This window comes from Arachis ipaensis, chromosome B5 (genome assembly GCF_059453495.1).
Source record: "Arachis ipaensis isolate K30076 ecotype BB chromosome B5, ASM5945349v1, whole genome shotgun sequence".
Taxonomy (NCBI): domain Eukaryota; kingdom Viridiplantae; phylum Streptophyta; class Magnoliopsida; order Fabales; family Fabaceae; genus Arachis; species Arachis ipaensis.
In genome coordinates this window covers 138,102,609-138,123,925 of record NC_142440.1, presented here as the reverse complement: position 1 = coordinate 138,123,925, position 21,317 = coordinate 138,102,609, and the positions used below count along the sequence as shown (strand labels likewise).

At 35.9% G+C, this 21,317-nt stretch overlaps 1 protein-coding gene across 2 annotated transcripts; it reads left to right on the top strand.

Moving 5' to 3' along the window:
- The first annotated feature begins 1,071 nt into the window (after window positions 1-1,071).
- LOC107641090 (Dihydroxyacetone kinase) lies at window positions 1,072-8,465 on the top strand. 2 transcript variants are annotated; one of them, XM_088486278.1, is made up of 20 exons: window positions 1,072-1,393; window positions 2,323-2,396; window positions 2,477-2,540; window positions 2,845-2,957; window positions 3,039-3,086; window positions 3,492-3,563; window positions 3,643-3,732; window positions 4,274-4,447; window positions 4,688-4,771; window positions 5,059-5,114; window positions 5,475-5,605; window positions 5,669-5,761; window positions 5,898-5,962; window positions 6,715-6,858; window positions 6,942-6,982; window positions 7,111-7,194; window positions 7,279-7,352; window positions 7,446-7,558; window positions 7,642-7,737; window positions 8,074-8,465. In XM_088486278.1, exons 1-20 carry the CDS (start codon window positions 1,354-1,356, stop codon window positions 8,194-8,196), a joined length of 1,779 nt encoding a protein of 592 aa, XP_088342404.1. In that variant the 5' UTR covers window positions 1,072-1,353; the 3' UTR covers window positions 8,197-8,465. The 2 variants fall into 2 exon arrangements, with proteins under 2 accessions (XP_088342404.1, XP_020979614.2); XM_021123955.2 differs by having other exon boundaries at window positions 1,183-1,393; window positions 6,721-6,858.
- Window positions 8,466-21,317: the final 12,852 nt, after the last annotated feature.

Genomic DNA, 21,317 nt, shown 5'->3' with positions numbered 1-21,317 from the left:
TACAAAATAATAAAATAACATAATATAATTTAACATAATTTAGTTTAAAATATAAATATTCATAATTCATTTGTTAAAACACACAATTGGTAAAATACAACAGAGAATTCTATTTATATTATTTAAAGGTCAAACTATTTCAAACATTTAAGATTTTCATGAACTAATTATCACACTTCAATAATAATATTGTCTAAATCTTATATTAACAAAACCAATAATAATTAGAATTATAATTTTAATTAAATTTTTATATAAATAAAATAAAAATTTATATTGTAATTTTACATCATATGAATTTAATGAGTCTCTATAGAGTGAGAATCTCTTTTCTCATTTCTTTTTTCGTTTATTTTGTCAATTTTAATAAATTTTTTTACACCATTTCTTAAGTATATAATGTATAAATAAAGATAATTAACACCTATTATATAATCAATAATCTATTATTTATCTATTTGCTATCTTCTCTATATCTATATTATATAAATTTATAAAAAAAAGTTGTCATACTAAAGATTTATACCCAAAATCTTTTAATTAAATTATAAATATTTTATCATTTCAATTAATTTTTTTTGTTATTTTACATATATTTAATAAATAAAAAAAAATGAATACATGCATATTGATCCACTAATCTTCTTATATAATGAAAATTGGAAAAAATAGTGTCCATTTTTTTTTTTCGTTTTTACTCTTAACTCGCAGCAAATAGTTATGCAATTTTTTCTTTCAATGAGTGACTTCCATAAAGTTATGATTAGTTTTGATAAAGCAAGAGCTATTTTTTATTTTTTTAATAATCTATTATTTTTTTCATAAAAGTAAGTTTAGAATATAAATAAATTTTTTGATAGATAAATAAAATTAATTTTATATCTGAAGAAGTAAATTATAATGTTTATCCATAAAAGTTAAAATGCGACCAAATCTACCAATAAATAAAATTATCATTTAAATTCTTTTATCATACACAGACTATATTTTATAGATAAAAAATTACTTTCATTGGTTTATGAATGATTTATGAGTCTTCAGGATAAAAGTATTAGTTTATTGTAATATTTTATTTTTGAAATTCCATTAATATTTTTTCCCCTCTTACTTGCTGCAACAAGCCAACTATCAACTCCCTCGCTTTCCTTCTCTTGTGTGTATAAAGAGCCACACCACCAAACCAACGAGGCAACAACAACAACAACTCTTCTTCCCTTTCTCTCTCTTTCTCTTTCTCTCTCATTCCCTCTCTTTTTCCAACTGTTTCATGCAAAGCCATTTCTAGGGTTTTTTTTCCAGTTCTCGCCATTCACTCTTTCAATTCCGTAATCGCTGCAAAGGTACTTCGTCGCTATGGCATTCCAAGCCAAGAAGCTCATCAACAATCCCGATGGTGCGCTCTTTCTCTCACTTTATCTTTCTTTCTTGTTCGCTTTGCTCCGTTCAATTTCTCGCCTGTGTAGGTGAAAGTCGGTTGCGATTTTGTTTTGTTCGTTTCTTTCAACTATTCGGTGCTCTTTCGCTAATTTCTTCACTCTTTCTTGTTTCATGAGGTGAAATCGCGTTTCTTGTTTGCGTCATTTTGACTGTTAGAGGTTCTTGCGTTGTGTTGACTTTAGTAGCATTTATCTTTGACTGAAAGGGACTGAGCTTAAAATGAGTTGAAATCGATTCTTGTTTTTGGTATCGGTCAATGAGAACTTCGTATAGCGGCTCTGATTTGATGCTTTGCTTTTAATCTTAGCGACGTAGTGTTTTACTATGAGAAGATATAATAGCGGTGTTGTTAGTTAGGTTCCTACCTTGGAGTTGCATTTTTACACTGGCGCGGCAGTTTCACGACTCTATTCTTTAGCGGCAAATAGGTTCTTGTTTTTAGATCGGTCAATGAGGACATTGCTTTTATTTGTTTTAATTCGAAGATGTTGATTCAATGAGGAAAGATGATAGCGGTAGTACACCAGTATTAGCATATTCTCACTAGTACTGTGGTATATGAAATTGAAAACTAGGAAGATAGTGCTTGTTTTCAGATCGGTCAATGACGACTTTGTGGAATTGCTCTGAATTGATGATTTTCATTTTACCTACTTTAGTTCCAACATGTCGATTCAAAGTGGAAAGTTGATGGCGGTATTATTAGCTAGGTTCCTGTTTTGCAGATTCTCAATTTCTCACTTAGCACCGTAGTTCCAAGATTGTGTTCTCAAACTGCTATATAATGTGAATATGTGATAGAAAGGAAGATTATACTTTATCTTGAACTCTAGATCTTTTGGAACAAAATTAATCTTGATTCTTTGTTAATATAATTTATTGTAGATGTTGTGACTGAATTCATTGAAGGCCTTGTGGAGACGTACCCTGGTTTACAGTACTTAGATGGATTTCCTCAGGTGATTACACATACAGAAACATGTATGGCTGTGTTAAATATATGAGAGGTGTCCATTTATTTTTGTTGGCTTGAATGCAGGTGAAGGTTGTATTACGTGCAGATGTTTCAAGTGCAACAAATGATAAAGTTGCAGTCATATCAGGTCTGTGACTATCCATCCGATGTTCCTTTTTGTTTTAATTTCTGTGAATTGTAGCATAGGATACTTATCGATGCATATAGGAATAGACAAATGGTTCATGAATTGTCGTACAGGATTTGGTCCACCTATTGTAAAAAGGTAGAAAGGTTGCAAGTGGGAAGAATGGGACATAGATCTATGCTATTTAGCCCTATGAAACATATCTAAGATCAGTAAAACGAAATATTATATGGTGCTTTTGTAACTATGTTTTCATACCCAAAGTGTTATCATGAAAATTTTTATCCAATCCTACATTCCACAGGGGGAGGAAGTGGCCATGAGCCTGCTCATGCTGGATATGTAGGAGAAGGAATGCTGACAGCAGCTATCTGTGGAGATGTCTTTGCTTCCCCACCAGTTGATTCAATTCTAGCTGTATGCTTTCCTTTTATTATGGATGGCATGTATATATCACACATCAGTTATTCTGAAGCATCTCTTATTATTGAAATTTAGGGGATACGAGCTGTAACTGGACCTATGGGATGTCTTCTGATTGTGAAGGTATCCTTTTTTTTTGTTCCCTTCGTGTTTGGGTAATACTTTAGCTCATTGACTTGTTAAATTACAGTCTTTAGAGTGGTCTTTTGGATCATCATGTATGTTGGATAAGCTATACCCAAAGTTATTGTAAGCTGTTAAATTGGAAAAATATAGTGTGAAAGATTAATTGTAAGATTCTTACGTTAAACTAATTGGGATCATTTCAACAAAAAAAAAAAAAAAAAGAGAGATAGAGAGAGAAGAAAAGAAAGAAAGAAAGAACGAAAATCAAAACATTTTCAAATCAACTTTGAGCTATGAATAAGTGATTTCTCATTTCTGCACATACGTGGTCTGTTTATGAGCAGTCATTAGGATTTGCTCTTGTTTTTTGATTCATAGTATTCCAAATTTGGGTGTTGACAGAATTACACTGGTGATCGATTGAACTTTGGTTTGGCTGCTGAGCAAGCAAAAGTTGAAGGTTATAAAGTTGAGGTACTGCTAGCCAGAATTATCTCATCTAGTACTTAGTTTTGTTATGTAGATAAAGTATGACTGAATTTTGCGAATGCAGACTGTAATTGTTGGTGATGATTGTGCACTACCACCGCCTCGAGGGATTGCTGGGAGAAGGGGCTTGGCAGGGACTATTTTGGTTCATAAGGTTCTCTCAGAAATCCACTTCTGATTTTTCAGCATTCTTTTATTTGCCCTGTTCACACATCCACTTTGAACAGCACTATTTTATGCTTGCATATATTGGACTTTCTGGCCTGTTTGTCAATGTTTATTTTATTTTCTTGTTGAACTTAGCATTGTTTTAAATATGATAGATAATTATGGTATTAATGCAAGATAGTGAATGATCTTTGGAATGAGCCTGGACGACAAAATGCCTTCCACACTATCTGCTGCTTCCTCTATTTTTCACATACCCCTCCATGTTTCCATTACCATCCATACTAATCCCTTGTCATGGGTGGACGTTCGTTTATTTAGATTAGACCCTTCTTTTAATTCTTAACATAATTCACCTTTTCCATCTTCAGCTCATTCATAATTCCGCATTTCATTTTTTGCTTCCTTTTTTCATGAACATTCAGTGGTCCTCCAATGGTTGGTAATCTTGCAGAACAACTCAGCTCTTCTCATGTATTATCATTGGTAATTTATCATTTACCTGCACATTTTGTTGATTGCGGCAGGTTGCAGGGGCAGCAGCTGCTGCTGGCCTTCCTCTTGCTAAGGTTGCTGCAGAAGCAAAACATGCCTCTGAATTGGTGGGGACAATGGGTGTTGGTTTAACTGTGTGCACACTTCCTGGTCAAGTTACATCAGATCGTTTGGGCCCAGGGAAGATAGAACTGGGGCTTGGAATTGTGAGTTTCCTTTAGTTAGGCACCTTCTTTGCAGTAGCGTGAACAGCTCGCTCTATGTTTTATGTTCTGGGATGAGTTCTCTGTTTACTTTTTCTTTTTTGATCTCCCTAGTCACTGAAGTTTGTCTTTATTCTCTACTAGTGCCATTTCTCATTAATTTACAAATAATGATGAATATCAATGCTACTTTTTTTGCTTTCTTTCTTTCCTTTTCATTTTATTTATTTATTTATTTTACAGCATGGAGAACCTGGTGCAGCTGTTGCTGATCTTCAGCCAGTGGATGTGGTGGTTTCTCATGTTCTGAATCAAATATTGTCCACGGTATGTTGCAATATTTTATGGAAAACTTTTGATTGTTGTGTACCGTTAACTCTCTAAAGAAATGTTCTTGCGACATTGTGGTACCACATCAAGAATAAAGTTCACTACTTGTGTGTTCGTCATGGACTTTGATGCTAATCATAGTTTAACCCAAAAGTTCTATCTTATCACAAAGTTCTAGTATTGCTTGAATAGGTTTGGCCGTAAGTATATATGTTTGTGTCCCTTTTTGGAGTTATCATTCCTATGAATGAAGTTACAATGCTTTCTTTTGGTAATGTTACCAGGAAACGAACTACGTTCCAATAACTCGAGGTGGTAGAGTGATCCTCATGGTCAATGGGTATGTTTACGGTATCATATATGTTTAAAAACTGAAATTAAGATTTTGTAGCTCTTAAATTCTCTTATATTGTTCTTGGGACTTGAGCACCATTTTATGAAGACATTCCTATACGTATATATCTGTGATTGAACTTAGCTTCATAGATATTCTCATCACACAACGTTGAAAAGCAATGTTTATGCTATCTACACCTATTATTGAAAATATACTGGTCTTCTCTTTTATTTATGTGCATTCTTTTTAGAATGTTTCTTTTTTGTGTGCGCTAAATTTTATCTGTTTTGATTCGAACCCTGGACACCATAATTTAATGCCTTCTCAAGTTTTATTGACCTTATGCAAGTTCTTCACTTGCAGGCTTGGTGGCACCCCTTTGATGGAGCTAATGATTGCAGCAGGAAAGGCAGTTCCAAGATTGCAGCTAGAGCATGGGCTGGCTGTTGACAGAGTTTACACAGGGACATTCATGACATCCCTTGATATGGCAGGTTTGTCACATCATTAATTCTCGTTGTGATTCATCAAGCAGTTCTAACTAGTATTTATTTCAGGTTTCTCGATATCTATCATGAGGGCTGATCCACCTATTCTTGAGCGATTAGATGCCAGTACCAAAGCACCGTCTTGGCCTGTTGGAGTTGATGGTCAGTAATTTCTTTAGTTGTTAATAACTGGATTATTCTAATAACTTGCCTCTGGATAATGTTTGTTCAAATGTAATATTGATGGAACCATTAAACTACTAGTTCATTGAACTTTTGAACTTTCTTCTCTTTTAAGGTGTTCACCCGCCTACTAAGATTCCTATTCCAGTCCCGCCATCTCCATCAGCAAAGGGCGATGAGGTATATACTTCATACACAGGGAATTACGTCATTTCTTCCATGACATTTAGCAGTTGTGGTTGAGAAGTAGTTAAAGGAAAATTATATTCAAACATGTTTGTTACAAGTTTATTTGGCTCATTGGTTAGTGGCATTTTGACATGGTTGAATATTTTTATTAGAAATTTACACCACCCTTTCCACATAGAAAAATTCTGTGATGAGTACTAGTATAACAACTTACATATAGAGACACTCAGGAAAAAATGATGTGACACAATAACAATTAAATTTACCTTGAAAAGCCAGTGAATTGTTAGACTTGTGTCCTTTCCATCCAAGAATCTCTGTGCTTTGTAATACTTCCTAGTGCATACTGCATCAACAACAACCAAGTCTTGTCCAACTAAGTGAAGTTAGCTATATGGATCAAATGATACCTTACTGAGTTGTCGTAATTCATGTTTATGTTTATGCTTCAGTCCACCATCAATTTCTGTACTTCTTGCTGGAAGCCCAAAACCAGCATCTGGCCACTGATTTTTCTCGTGATATCTTTGGCATGATCATAATATATTTCTCATAGTTATGATTATTCTCCTTTCTCACATGTTCATGCTATTGGTGAATCTGGTAAAAATAGAATTGACTTGTCAATATCATTTGAAAGCTGGTTGAGTTTTATTAAATCTATGTTAATCAAGTCAACTGTATATGTACTTATATCCTGATATAATTTTTGAAATATGGTTCCTATGTTTACTTTACATAAGCCACAGAGACGACCTCTGCAGCTAAGTGAGCAAGGCCAAGTCCTTGAGATTGCCATTGAAACCGCTGCAAATGTTATTCTAGATCTTAAGGACAGCCTAAATGATTGGGACAGTAAAGTTGGTGATGGTGACTGTGGATCAACTGTGAGTCCTGTCCTCAAAATTGTCTATTATAGCTGTTGAAGTATCATGGGAATTACTTGATTTATATGGTTCAACTTCTGCAGATGTATAGAGGCGCAAAAGCCATTCTGGAGGACATCAAAAAGTAAGTCTATGTCCTATTTGTTTAGGTATATCTTTGTTTGTACTCTTGGGGACAAGTTACTGCAAAAGCAATTGCCAATTTGAATTGTAATCACATTCTGACCTGAACTGCTGTTTTTTTGTTCACAGCTATCCTCTGAACGATGCTGCAGAAACTGTCAATGAAATTGGATCAACAATTCGAAGAGCCATGGGAGGAACAAGTGGAATCATGTATGATGCTATACTTACGCCATTGTTGAAGTTTAACTAATTATGCTGTTTGAGTATTGCTTTCAAGAAACTTTCTCTTTTCAGATATACAATTTTCTGCAAGGCAGCATATACACAGCTGAAACCAAGCTCTGGTTCTGTTGTCACGCCAAAACAATGTGGGAACTCCAATATGGCTACCTTAATTTCAGAGTTAACTTTTCCTTTTCCCTTTTTTACTGTCAATCCCTCATGAGTTGTTTGATTTTCAGGGGCTGAGGCACTTGCGGCTTCCATTGCTGCTGTTAGTAAATATGGGGGTGCCAGTGCTGGTTATAGAACCCTGCTAGATGCCCTTCTTCCAGCATCATCTGTTCTTCAAGAGGTCCTGACAATAGGTTTTCACTTCCCCTACATTATTTGGATGCCCTTTTATGGAGTAACTTACTGTGCTTTTTGGTTGAACAGAAATTAAATGCTGGGGAGGATCCTATCACTGCTTTTGTTCTGTCTTCTGAGGCTGCATTAACTGGAGCTGAGTTAACCAAGAAAATGCAAGCACAGGTGATACCTTTTGACCCGTCTTTGTTAAGAGTACAAATTTGATGCAATACTGAGTTTTAACGTAATAGCAGAGAACGTCTGGCATTCTGTTTCAATTATGTTTAGTTCATGAGTGATGCTCAAGCAAACTTGGTTTCATTTTACTTATGATTTGCTTGCTATTCTTTAATGAAACAAACATGGAGTTCCAATTTTAGGAAGCTCATTTTGAATTGCAGTTTTTAGCAGTTCGCCTCTAAAATTGAGAAAAATGCCACAACCATAGTGGCTTGTTTTTATCCATTTATTTGTTATTATTAAGTGGATTGTTGGATCTGATGAGGGAGTGTTATGTAGGCTGGGCGTTCTACTTACGTGTCTTCAGAGTTGCTTTCAACAGTTCCTGACCCTGGTGCCATGGCTGTGGCAACGTGGTACAGGGCTGCAGCTCTAGCTGTCCAGCAAAAATACAAGAGTTAGGCTACGTGCAATTAAGCTCTTCATGCGGATTTAGCCAAGTTTTGTTCCGGATTTTGTATCCTTTTAACCATTGGGCTCTCCGCTTATGTCTTTTTTGCATAAAGCTGAGAGAGCGATTGCATATACGCCAAATTTTACAGTGGATGTAAATTTCAAAAACTTGATAACTACAGTCGGACAATGATATACATCTATCTCATTGTGAGCCCTGTGCTTGTAATATTCATCGTTGGTTTATTCATTCTTTTATGCTCATTTTTTTTATCCTATGACCATCTCTTTGCGTCCTCCTCCTCAGTTTTGGCATTACTGTCTTTTCTACCGGTGTTTCTAATGCAATTTAACTTCTGCAATTTTCCCTTCGTAATCAGTAATATTGTTTTTATTGGGATGATATTTCTGTGCAGTTTTTGTAGCTGTGGTATAGATTAGGATATGTATTGTTGCTTTATAGAAAACAAAGTCGGGTTACGTGAACCGTTTCTACGTTGAAAATATCTTATGGTTCTTGTTTCTTGATAATGATATAGAACAAGTAGCATCTTCTGGGTTAACATTATTCCAGTTTGGCAATGACAATCTAGTGTTAAAATAATGAGGGAAAAAAAATGTAGCAAATATACGAGTATGGATAATCTAACATCCTAAAAATACTTACTAGTGGTGCACTGGTCTCTCTCAAAAAGAACATACATATTTGCATATAAGTTTTTTCCTTTTTATTTAATGTTAATATTTGCATCATAATTATGAGTGTCATATTTGTTGGCAATATTTGCATGAAAGGACGTGAAGAGAATCCCCGAAAGTGATTGGCGTGATGGATCCGTCGTTTTCTGGTGAAGGTGAGTCATGAGTTTTGATGCATGGAGTTTATCTCTCCATTCGGACCTGCAATGAACTTGGTTATTGTGACGACCGAGTGATATGATGGTCTCTTCTTATAAACATGCGCGACATGGAACTTCAGACTTCCATTGGATTTGGATGGGCGACATGTTGTATTCTTATAAACATGCCCGCCCTTTCCGCTTAGTAATGCTTCTGCCACTCTTCCACTCCCACTCTCAGCTACACCACAAACAAACGTGTCATCACACCACCACCCATTACGTTTTGCTTCACTCATCCCATGTTTTCTGTTCTTGCTAAACTTAGCAAAAATGTAAAAGATTAAAGTAAATTAAAAGTGAGTTTTTTACTTGTGGTATAGAATAACTTGATTACGAGGAAGATAAGTATAAAATAATACACTAAAAAACACGAGCTAAATAAGTATGGATTTGGATCCTCTAAAGTTTGAATTTCACTTTAGAGAATAAAGTGTGATCTTCTATTCTTGAATAGTTTCTCTTTCATATTTATTATTGGTCCCACCTATGAAATCAACGGTGACTCTAAAGTGAAATTCAAACTTTAGAGAATCCAAATCCAATAAGTATAATGCAACTTCTTAAAGCCACTTGTAATAAAAATAAGAGAAAATGACAAATAGGTCCCTGATTTTTTTTTGCGGACATTTTCGTCCCCGAAAAATGGAAAATACATTCATGTCACTGACCCCTCCAAAATGTGGACAAATTTACCTCTCCGTTAAAGTCACTTCGTTAAACCCAACGGAAAACGCTAACGTGGCTCCCATGGTGCTGACCTGGCCGTTACAGGGTGACACGTGGACTATAGGTTCTGAAAAGAGGACGTATTAGTCCCCATGCTCTAAAACGATGCCGTTTTTGTCCGACCCCCAATCTTTAAAATTCTTGAGTCCTAATCCTTCGAATGCATAGATAGGGTGAAGTGGGTGAACGAAGAAAGGGTGCTTTTCATCCCATGGTGTCCGATGGAGTATCATGTAGCTCGAGAAGAAGTGGAGGTGGAGGAAGACAAGATCAGTTCGCTGAAGGCTCGGTTCCTAACGGGAAGGATGGCAAAGATGACATCTTACCAAAGTGCTTTTGTGGAGAAAATGCAATCCTGTTCATGTCGAAGACGAGTAGCAATCCCAACAGATTATTTCTGGGATGTCCATTTTATAAGGTATGTAAAGCAACTCTGTGAAACTCTGTTTGTATTAGGGTTTATCTCCAAAATCATATTTTTTTTCTGAGTTTTATGGATTGATCTTATGTAGGTAAGACAACCCTATTGTAAGTTCTTTTTGTGGTTGAATGAGCATATTGCAAGACTTAGGATGAGGGATACAAGGTATCTGGAAGAGAAAAAAAAATTGGTGATGTTGAAGAGCATCACTGGAAGGAAGATGTGAAAAACAGGATCAGATTTTTTTAGAAGAGAATAGTAGCTTTAGAGATGAAAAAAAATCCAACAGGGTGGTGTATATGTGTGAATTTAATTGTCCTGATTGTTGCTGTTTTAAGTTGTAAGAATTGATCAATGGTTGAAAATGATAAATGTGGTAATTTCTTGCTAGAAAAATTCAACATGTCCTTTTTATAAATGTATCAGTATTTAGCCTGTATGTTGCAATGTATATTTGAAATGAAGGCTGGCAAAATCACAGGTAATCAAACATTCAAGAACACACATTAAAGCTGTGTAAGTAAACATTCATGATTAGAACTGACACTAAATATAAAAAGAAAACCAGTTTACTAGTAATGTCTACACATGTATGGCATGCTACCATTAACAAGTTTTTACTTGACCAATAACGGCTAACCAAAGAACAGCTAACAAAAAAAGGGAAGTTGTATGTGGAATTTGCCATTAAGAATTATAACAGCACACATTTATCCTAAAATAACCTAATGGCATGACTATTCATTCATGGGGATCCTTAGATGTTGACACACTTGGTATAGTTGGTAGTGGAGCCTCCTGATTCTGTTAAGCAGTTTGTGTGTTAGATGGAGTTAGTCTTTGGGAGACTTCTTGAACTGGTGTTGCCTGCTGTATGTTAGATGGTGTTGGTCCTTGATCAAGTGGAGCTGGTGGCCTGAAAATCTTCTACTTTGGTTTGAACTTTGATGGTTTCGGGCGACTTGTGTCATTGACCATGGATGGAGCTTTTCCTGGAGGCTTAAATGGATGGCTTGAAGTTGGGGCCGGTGGTCTACCTTGAGTAACTGTTGGCCCTAATGGTGCTATCACAAGTGTGGATCTTGTAACTTTGATTGGAGCTGGTGCAACATTTGGAGGACTTGGGCCAGCTACACTCAGAACCTGTAGGAAGGAGGGCACCAAAACATGACAACGTAAAGCACATTAGGCCATATTTAGCCAATGCATATATCAAACAGGTTATAATGACAAACAATTGCATCATTACAGTAGGGTGTTGCTGCTGGGGTGTTGAACTGCCTAGTTAGCTATTTGAAGCATCCTGGACATAGTAGTGAAAATAATAAACAGTTTAATACTAAGACATATTAGTCTCTCAGGAATAACATACTAAGACAGATTAGTCCTTGAAGATTATGGTACTAAGACATACTAATCCCTAAGCTTTCTAGTACTAAGATAGTTTAATCCTGACCTATTTAATGATAAGACAGAATTATTGCTGGAGTGTATAATCAAAAACTCTATTATCCATAAAGTGATCTTACCTCTGGTGGGGGACCTAATTGTGACAAGGAAGCACAACTAGTGCTTGGGAGGTGCTACCTTCCTTCTTCTTAGGCTGCTTTGTCTTCGGCTTCCAATTGGGGTTCGAAGGAGCTCCCTTGCAAGTTTTGTAATTGTGGCCCTTTTCACCACACTTGCTACAAGACACAGAGAATGACTTCTTCAATTTCCCCCCTTGCATCAATGGCTCAGCAGGATCTTTCTGCCTATTATGAACCTTTGGCCGGCCAATCCCTCTTTTGATGATGGGTGGGTTTGGCTGTGAGAATTCAGTTTTGGGCCAAAATTTTGCACTTGGTACTGGTTTAATGCAGTGTGCATATGTCCTCTTGATTGACTCCATACATAGCCAGGGGTGCACATAGTCTTGTAGCATGTCACGTCTCTTCCTAATGGCAGCAAGTGCATGTATGCAAGGCATGCCTGAGGTAATGAGGGAAACAGTTTTAAAAGTGACAAAATAATTAGTGCTAATAACAATTAAACACCATAATGAATGAATTAGAGTGATTACAGTTTTTACCAGTTAGTTGCCATCGGTTGCATGAGCAAGTGTACTTTATGAGGTCTACATCCACCTTGCTTGCTTTACGGCTCATCTCAAACCTTTTCTGTTCGTTGTCACCAACCTATTCTGCCGTTCACTTAGTGCTAATGTTGATTAACCTCTCCATCCTCTTTTGCTAGACTGGTGCTAGCTTTTCAGGGTGGTTGTCCAGTACTCGCTTGTGATTCACCATCCTCCTCATCAGGTAACACCTGATTTCTTTACACAGGGTGGTTGTCCAGTACTCTCTTCCTTTCCATTTTGATAAACTAGGGATCTATCACTTCCTCTGACAAAGTTACCTCCATGGTGAAAAATCGGCACCACAAAAACATCAACCATATGAAATTAACCCATGAACAACTATGTGTCAGTCCAAAAATAGTTAAAAAAATTATGAATGAAATCCCTTTGCCCTAACACAGTCCCTCCTTCTAATCCTAAACACATTTTAAAAATTGTTTTTTCACTTCATTACACCGCTGTTACCCACACTGTCAACATGCACACATAATGCCTTCATCCTTAGTTCACACAACAATAACTAAAACTTCAACGCTAAGCAAGGCGATCTTACCTTTTCACGAAGACAGCATCTACGACCTCAACAAAAACCTTCTTCTTAGCCTTTGACAGCAACTTCACCCTGCACTGATTGCTCTTCTACGTAGTGTAATTTTTTGAGGGAGAAACAGGGAGGAGGGAGTTTGATCGTTTGTCTTCTTAGGTTTATCAGTAATTCAGAAAATCAAACATGTGTGTTATGGGTATTGCATATGGGAATTAAAGTGTGTTTGGAGGGGTGGGGGAGAAACGACATCGTTTTGGAGCGTAGGGACTAATACGTCCTCTTTTCAGAAGCTATAGTCCACGTGTCATCCCATAACGGCCAGGTCAGCTCCACGGGAGTTACGTCCGCATTTTCTGTTGGGTCTAATGGAGTGACTTTAACGGAGGGGTAAATTTATTCATATTTTGGAGGGGTCAGGGACATGAATGTATTTTCCATTCTTCGGGGACGAAAATGTTCACAAAAAAAAAAGTTAGGGACCTATTTGTCCTTTTCTCTAAAAGTAGATAAACTGAAACTCATTTCATTTACTTTGGAGTATCCGTGTCTAGAAAAAAGGAAAAAGGTATCCTTAAAAAATAAATTAAATAGAAGTGGGAACAAGACACTCGAAAAGTGTCGTGTGGATATCTCATGCAAACATGTCCTAGATATGGAAATACATGTATAATTGTATAAATGAAGTATCAATAGTTCAGACAACTATATCCTTGAAGAAAAAACTAGAGCTTGGAGAACCACCCTTGAATATTCCATTTACTTTGGCTATGATTGAATCTGACAAGACTTTTACAAATTATCCATATGAAGATGAAATTAAATTTTAAGAACTGTTAAATGGCCATAATCAATTTATCAGTTACGAGGTAAAATAAAAAATAAATTGGATGAAAGGAATGCTTAAAGAAAATGTGATATTTATTACTAAAATATAATTCAGGGCAATTTAAATGAGAGGCTTATGAAAATAAAAATAAAATGAAGAAGTCTGCTTTGTGTTATATTTGTTGTAAGAAACATATTATTATTATTATTATTATTATTATTATTATTATTATTATTATTACTACGACAATAGAGATCAGTAGGAGAAGACTAAGTAGTTCCCAAATCTTCAAAAAGCTAATGAATTGCAACGATTTTAGCAAAAGTTTTAGCCAGAGCAGAATATTCTATTTTTGTGCTCGATCAAGCGGTAAAACTTTATTTCTTGACATGCTAGGAGAGTAGAGAGTCACCGAAAAACAAACGATAAATAATAGTAGAACAACGATTAGTGGGATCACCAGCCTAATCAATATTTAAATATGCTTGAAGTATTAAAGAAGATTGAGTGGAAAAATGAAGATCCTGAAACATAGTATCCTTGATATAACGAAGAATCTAAAGAATAGTGGCATAATGAGTAGTTCATGGTGCTGAAAAGAACTGGCTAACAACATGAACAACATATGCAATATCTGGTTGAGTAACAATGAAGTAGACAAGACCACTAACCAACTGTCTATAGAGAGTGGAATTATCCAAAACAGTTTCATCCATAGAAGTAAAGTGAGCATTAGGCTCAAAAGGAGTAGATTCTATGCGATTATCAGTTATCCCAACTCGAGTAAAAAGATCAGATGCAGACTTTGCTTAAGAAAGATAGATGCCATCATTGGATGAGATAACTTCTAGACCAAAAAAATAACTAAGAGATTCAAGATCTTTCATCTCAAAATAGTGGTGAAGGCTTGTTTTGAGATCAGTGATGCCATCAACATCGTCTCTAGTGATTATCATGTCATCAACCTATAATAGTAGGAGAACAACACCCTTGTCACTCTTGCGAACGAAAAGGGCATTCTCATGAGGATTGCAAGTGAAACTGAGATTGCAGATGGTATTGAAAAACTTTTCAAACCATTCTCGAGGAGCTTGCTTAAGATCATAAAGTGCCTTGCGAAGAAGACAAACTTTGTTGGGAGAATAAGAATATCCCGGAGGAGGTTTCATGTAGACTTTTCTTTTTAAGTCACTGTTGAGGAAAGAATTTTTCACATCCATCTGACATAGAGACCATTTGTAGACTATAGTAATTGCAAGAAGAGCTTGAACAGATGTGAGTCACGCAACAGGAGCAAAAATCTCTTCATAATTAATACCATACTCTTGAGTGCATCCTTGAGCAACCAAATGAACTTATATCTATCAATAGAGCCATCTGACTGAGTCTTGATTTTGTATATACATCTGCTTCTCACAACTTCCTTATCAGAAGGAGGATCATCCAAATTCCAAGTGTGTGGTTTATCTAATGCTTGAATTTCTTCCTGCATTGCTTGTTGCCAATTTGGAAGCTTCTTTGTATGAGCTAGGTTCATAAATGTGAAGAATAGTAGCAAACAATGATAATCATGAAGATATGGAGGTGGATTTCTTACCCTAGTACTGCGAGTGGATGTAGGAGGAAGAACCATAAGAGCAAGATCATCATTCTAGTTTGGATCATCGGGAATAGTGAAAAGTACATGAATAGGAGGCTCAAGAGGTGAATTTTTCACAATACCTCTATTATGATCATTAGGAAAATGATCAACAGTAGGATTAGTAAAGAAAGGTGAATGGGTAGAAGGAACAGACTAAAAGAAGGAAAAAATCAAAAACATATGATGTTCCCAGAATACAATATGACGAGATATGTGGATTCAGCGAGAGACAGGATCTCAATAACGATAACCTTTATGTTTAGTTCCATAACCATGGAAACAACATATGCAAGCACGAGGTTCAAGTTTATTATGTTCACGGGGTTGAAGGAGAACAAAAAAACACAACCAAAAACTCTAAGTGAACTATAATTTGATGAAGTATTATAGAGACACTCAAAAGGAGTGATGTTACCTAGAACAGAGAAAGGAAGACGATTGATAGCATGGACAACAGTGAGAACAACTTCACCCCATATACGTTTAGGATAAGAAGAGGAAAAAGGCATTGCACGAACAAAGTCAAGAATATGACGATATTTGCGTTCAGCTCTATCATTTTGTTAAGATATTCCAGGATAAGAGAATTCAGACAAGGTGCCCTGTTCAGTAAGGAAGTTCAAAAGTTTGGAGTCATAGTACTCCACTGCATCGTCACGTCGAAAATTTTAATAACTTTGAAAAATCGTGTTTTAATCATAGTAGCAAAATTAATGTAAATCTGAGGCAATTCATGTCTGCTAGACATTAAATAAACCCAAGTAAAACATGAATAATCATCAATAAATATAACAAAGTATCGAGTTCTCCCCAGGCCCCTATAAAAGCTATAGAAGCAGGTCCCTAAGCATCAGAGTGTATAAGATCAAAAGAAAAACAAGCAAGAGATGAAATATATGAAAGGATAAAGTTGGTTGCTTTGCAGTTTGACAAGAAATGCAATCAAAAGACTCATTATTGGTCGATCCTAATACTCCCATAGACACGAGAGGACACAATTTTCCTATTGAATTGTTAGCAAGACAACGATGTCATAAGTGAAGTGTGGATGGTGGAGAAAAAGCACAAAGGTTTGTGGTAGAAGGAACATGAAGATTTCTAATTTCAAACCGTCTTTCGATCTTACATCCAGTCCTAATGATATGTCTCGTTCGAGGATCCTACACACGACAATCAGAAATAGAAAAATTAACATCAAAAGCAAGTTTAACTAATTAACCCACAAAGATAAGATTTAAATTCAATTTAGGAATAAAATAGGTATTAGGTATGTGAAGGTTAGATTGTGCACAGGTCCTTTATGATTCACATACATAAGGGATCCATCAGCAGTGTGAATAGACAACGTGCTGGTAGTGGTTGCTGAGATACTTGTTGGCGTGACACTTAGGCTTAGTGGCATGTAATGTGGGCTTGGAATTGAGCTTGGATATTACACACCCTTAATGCCATTACATGCCTTTAATGGCGTTACATGCCACTTTGTATCTTGGACCAGGGTGTTACACGTCCTTAATAGCATGACACGCCATTCCTTTGTGATTGTAGATGCGTTGCACGCCACCTTCAAAGTCTTCCAGGGGCATTGCACGCCCATTCAATGGCGTTACACGCCATGTCTTCTTGGCTTCCAGGGGCTTCTTGAATTTCAAGGCGTTGCACGCCCTTATTGTGGCATTGCAAACCATTGCTTGTTGTCCTCCATTGGCATTGCACGCTAGTGCTTCTAAGCTGGAGTGGTGTTACACGCCACTGCTCCTGAGTTGGGGGCATTACACGCCCATAAACACCACTTTTCTTGCATAGCTTGCATGGCTTTGAATACTACGTGCATGGCTTTGTATGCTACTCCAATTGCTTGCCCTTTGAATATGATTGGTTTCCTTCTCTTTATCCTATATTTTCTTGAAACTTAAGAAACCTATTAGTAGCAAATGATACTTAATTCTATGAAAACATGAAAATAATGCAAGAAAAACTACTAATGATGCGGACGCATCACTTGCCCTTTGAATATGCCTCCTTTGCTCTTTGGTTTTTGTTGTGAGAGTTAATGTTGATCTAGAATTTCACAAAATAGAATCTCGTTGCAAGCATAGTCTAAACCAATAATTAACTCCCAATCAAAGTTTAATTTCGTTTGTCACAACACAACCAATAAAAACTGGGAGTTTTAAATCCCAGGTCGTCTTCCCTCGGACAATGCAATTAAGGTGCACATTCTTGATTGTGAAATAAGGAGGTTTTGAGGTATAGAACGAAAGATTAAAAGAACTAAGAAATAAAAGAACTAAGAAATGATAAAAAAGGAAATTAAAGCAAATTAAAAGGAAACAATATCAAAACTTAGTGAAAATGCTATAAATGCATAAAAGAGCCTTGACTTGGGAATGAGAATTAAGGAATCCTATCATCGTCATAACCACAACTACGGCAACTATGATGAGTCAATCTCGCTTCGTCAACCCTAACATCGAGGAGTAAGTCAAGCAAGCATAATTGACCTTAATCCATAAGTCCTAGCTAACTTACCAATTAACTTGGTAAAAAGCTAGTGTCAATAGAAACAAGAGCCAACTAACTACCCAAGAATTACCACTAAATGTTGGACATTATGACTCTAGTATCCTAGGAACTCATTTCCCAAGCCAAGGTATAAAAATCTACTCAAAATTACCAAGTGGCATTTTCACAAACGCTTGGTAGGCATAAAAACAAAACATGAAAATTTGCAAAGGAAAATGAAAACTATCACCAAACTATTCACAATATCAACAATAGAAACTCAATCAAGCATAGAGAAATCATAAAACATCAAATTCATAAACAAAAAATCCAAGAAACCAAAATAATATATATTAACAAAGTAACTTGAACAAGAGGAAAATGTAGCAAGAGTAGTGAAATTAAAGATGAAATTAAAGAGTACTTACAATAAAGATGAGCAAAATCCAAAATCAAAACTTAAAACTATAAAATGCTACAATGGAAATCAAGTAAACCCTAAGAGAGAATTTCTAACTATACTACTCCTACTCCTAATATGTTTTTCTATCTAAAAGTGAGCTCTAAAGTGTGTCTCCTTGATGTATGTTCATTTCCCTTTGATATAGCTGATGGAGGAAAAATGTCGGTAAAGATTTTCACAAAAATATCGCATTATAAGTATAGTTCTGATAAACCCATATTTTATGATTCATCTTGTACTCAATTTGAGTGTTTTTATCAATTCTTCACCCACTTATTCATATGAATTGCATGGTTTTACTTTCCCTTCCTTATTTTATGATATATGTGAAAAACATGTTTCCTATGCTTTAAAAATATTAATTTTAATTATCCTTTATTACCATTCGATGCCGTGATTTGTGTGTTGAGTATTTTCAGATCTCATAGGGCAGGAATAACTTAGAGGACGAAAAAGAAACATACAAAAATGGAAGAAAAGCACGAAAATGGAGTTTTGAAGAAAAGGCAGCGACGCGAACGCATGGACGACGCGAACGCGTGCCTAGCGCAAAATGGCATCGACGCAAACGCGTGACTGACGCGGACGCGTGCCTTGAGCAGAACGCAAATGACGCGTACGTGTGACCGACGCTTACGCGTGACAAGGAAAACTCCCAAACCACACGAACGCGTGACCCACGCGAATGCGTGACAGACGCCACATACAAGAATCTGCAGAAAACGCCCCCAGTGATTTCTGGACCCTTTTTCAGCCCAATTCCAAATCCAGAAACACAGAATATAAACCAGAGAATGGGGGAATCAAATAACAATAGAGAGAGACAAATTACAACTGGCATAATTCATAATTTTAGGATCAGATGTAGTTTTTAGAGAGAGAGAGAGGTTCTCTCCTCTCTCTTAGGATTAGGATTTAGGATTTCTATTATATTTAGGCTACTTCTTTTCAATCACAGGTTCAATGTTCCTTTAATTTATTTTCTACTTTTATTTATTCTATTACTTTAATTGTTATTTATTTTTTCAATTTGGCTTATGAACCATTCATGTTAGGATTTTCTTAATTAATATAAATTGAGGTATTTCAGATACAAGATCGTTTTATTCTAATTATGTTATTGATGTTTTTGATTTATCCAAATTATTTTCATTCAGTAGATTTTCTTTCCTTTTGGTTTTGGTTAAGTGATTGGTAACACTTGAGTTATCAAACTCAGCTGTTAATTGAAATTGGAATCGCTGATTGATTTGGATCGCTCTAAAAGCTAGTCTTCCCATATGAGTTGGCTAGGACTAGAGGATTAAATTAATTAGTCCACTTGACTTTCCTTTGCTTGAGTAAGGGTTAACTAAGTGGGATTAAAACCCAATTCTCATCACACCTGATAAGGATAACTAGGATAGAAATTCCAATTATCATACCTTGCCAAGAGATTTTCTAATTATTAATTTATTTTTCTTGCCCTTTAAATTGCTTGTTCCCTATTTCAAAAACCCAAGAACAAAATATACTTTTTCCATAACCAATAATAAATCATACTGCCCTGCAATTCCTTGAGAAGACGACCCGAGGTTTAAATACTTCGGTTATAAATTTTATTGGGTTTTGTTACTTGTGACAACCAAATCTTTGTACGAAAAGATTCTTGTTGGTTTAGAAACTATACTTGCAATGCGACTATAATTTTATAAAAATTTCTTTACTAGTAGGAATCCGATCGTCAAGTTCTAAACCGACAATTCAACCTCAATCAACCTTTAGATTGTTGTCACTTAAGCAAACCCAATAAAATTAACTGGAGTATTTAAATCTCGGGTCGTCTCTCAAGGAATTGCAGGGACGTGTAGTTTATTATTGGTTATGGGAAAGTATATTTTTTGGGATTTTTGAAATAAAGAACAAGAAAATATAGATTGCAAGAAAAATAAACTAATAACTAAGAAAGCTCTTAGCAAGGATTGAGAATTAGAAGTCCTATCCTCATTATCATCGTTAATTGTGATGGTAAATGTGAATTGCCTTCACTTTGTTAACATCTAACCAATGGAGGAAGGTCAAGTGCATACAATCAACTTGAGTTTACAAGTCCTAGTCAACTCATAGTGAGAGACTAGATTTAGTGAAGTTCAAGCTAACCAGCAATCTTCAATTACCATTCAACAAGAAACTTTGACAATTTAAGAGTCTCTAATTAATCAATCCAAGTCAATAACATAAAAATCTAATTTAAAATCCACCCAAGCATTTTATCAAATACTTGGAATGCACAAAATAAAAGCATAGAAAATTAATAAGAGATAATAAAATCTAAGATACCCAATTGCAAGACAACAATAACCAATAATTAAAGAAAGAACAATAACATAAAAATATAAATTGCATTAATCTAAATCAAAGGGAGCAAGAGTGCATCAACAATGAAGTAAACAAACGGAAGCAATAACAAATAAACTAAAAGAAGTAAGATGCTAGAACAAACAAGAGTAAAGGAAAACTAAATTAAAGCAAGGTGAAAATCTGAATCTAAGAAGAAATAAGACTAAAAACCCTAAAACCTAGAGAGAGAAGAGAGCCTCTCTCTCTAGAAACCTACATCTAGAATCTAAAGTGTGAATGAATGAAAAGTGATTGAATAATCCCCCATTCGTCCCACTTTGCAGCCTCTAATCTTCATTTTCGGGCTTGAAACTGGGCCAAAAGCAGCCCAGAAATTGCCCCCAACAAATTCTGTTAATTACAGCACGTGACGCTCGTCACGTGTACGCGTCAGCCACGCATACGCGTCGCTGGACTTTTCACTGGCCACGGGTAGGTGTCAGCCACGCGTGCGCGTCATTTGTATGCTGCACCAGTTACGCGTACGCATCGTCCATGCGTGCACGTCGCTACCAAATTCTGAAATCCTTAATTTCTTGTGTTCCTACCACTTTTGCATGCTTCTTTTCCATCCTCTAAGCCATTCATGCCTTATAAAAC

What these genes read in the sequence shown, in the direction of transcription:
- LOC107641090 (XM_088486278.1), top strand. Translation starts at nt 1,354, where the DNA reads ATGGCATTCCAAGCCAAGAAGCTCATCAACAATCCCGATG. An exon ending in GACATCCCTTGATATGGCAG is followed by an intron (nt 5,606 to 5,668) that starts GTTTGTCACATC and finishes TATTTATTTCAG; the next exon opens with GTTTCTCGATATCTATCATG. An exon ending in GGAGGAACAAGTGGAATCAT is followed by an intron (nt 7,195 to 7,278) that starts GTATGATGCTAT and finishes TTCTCTTTTCAG; the next exon opens with ATATACAATTTTCTGCAAGG.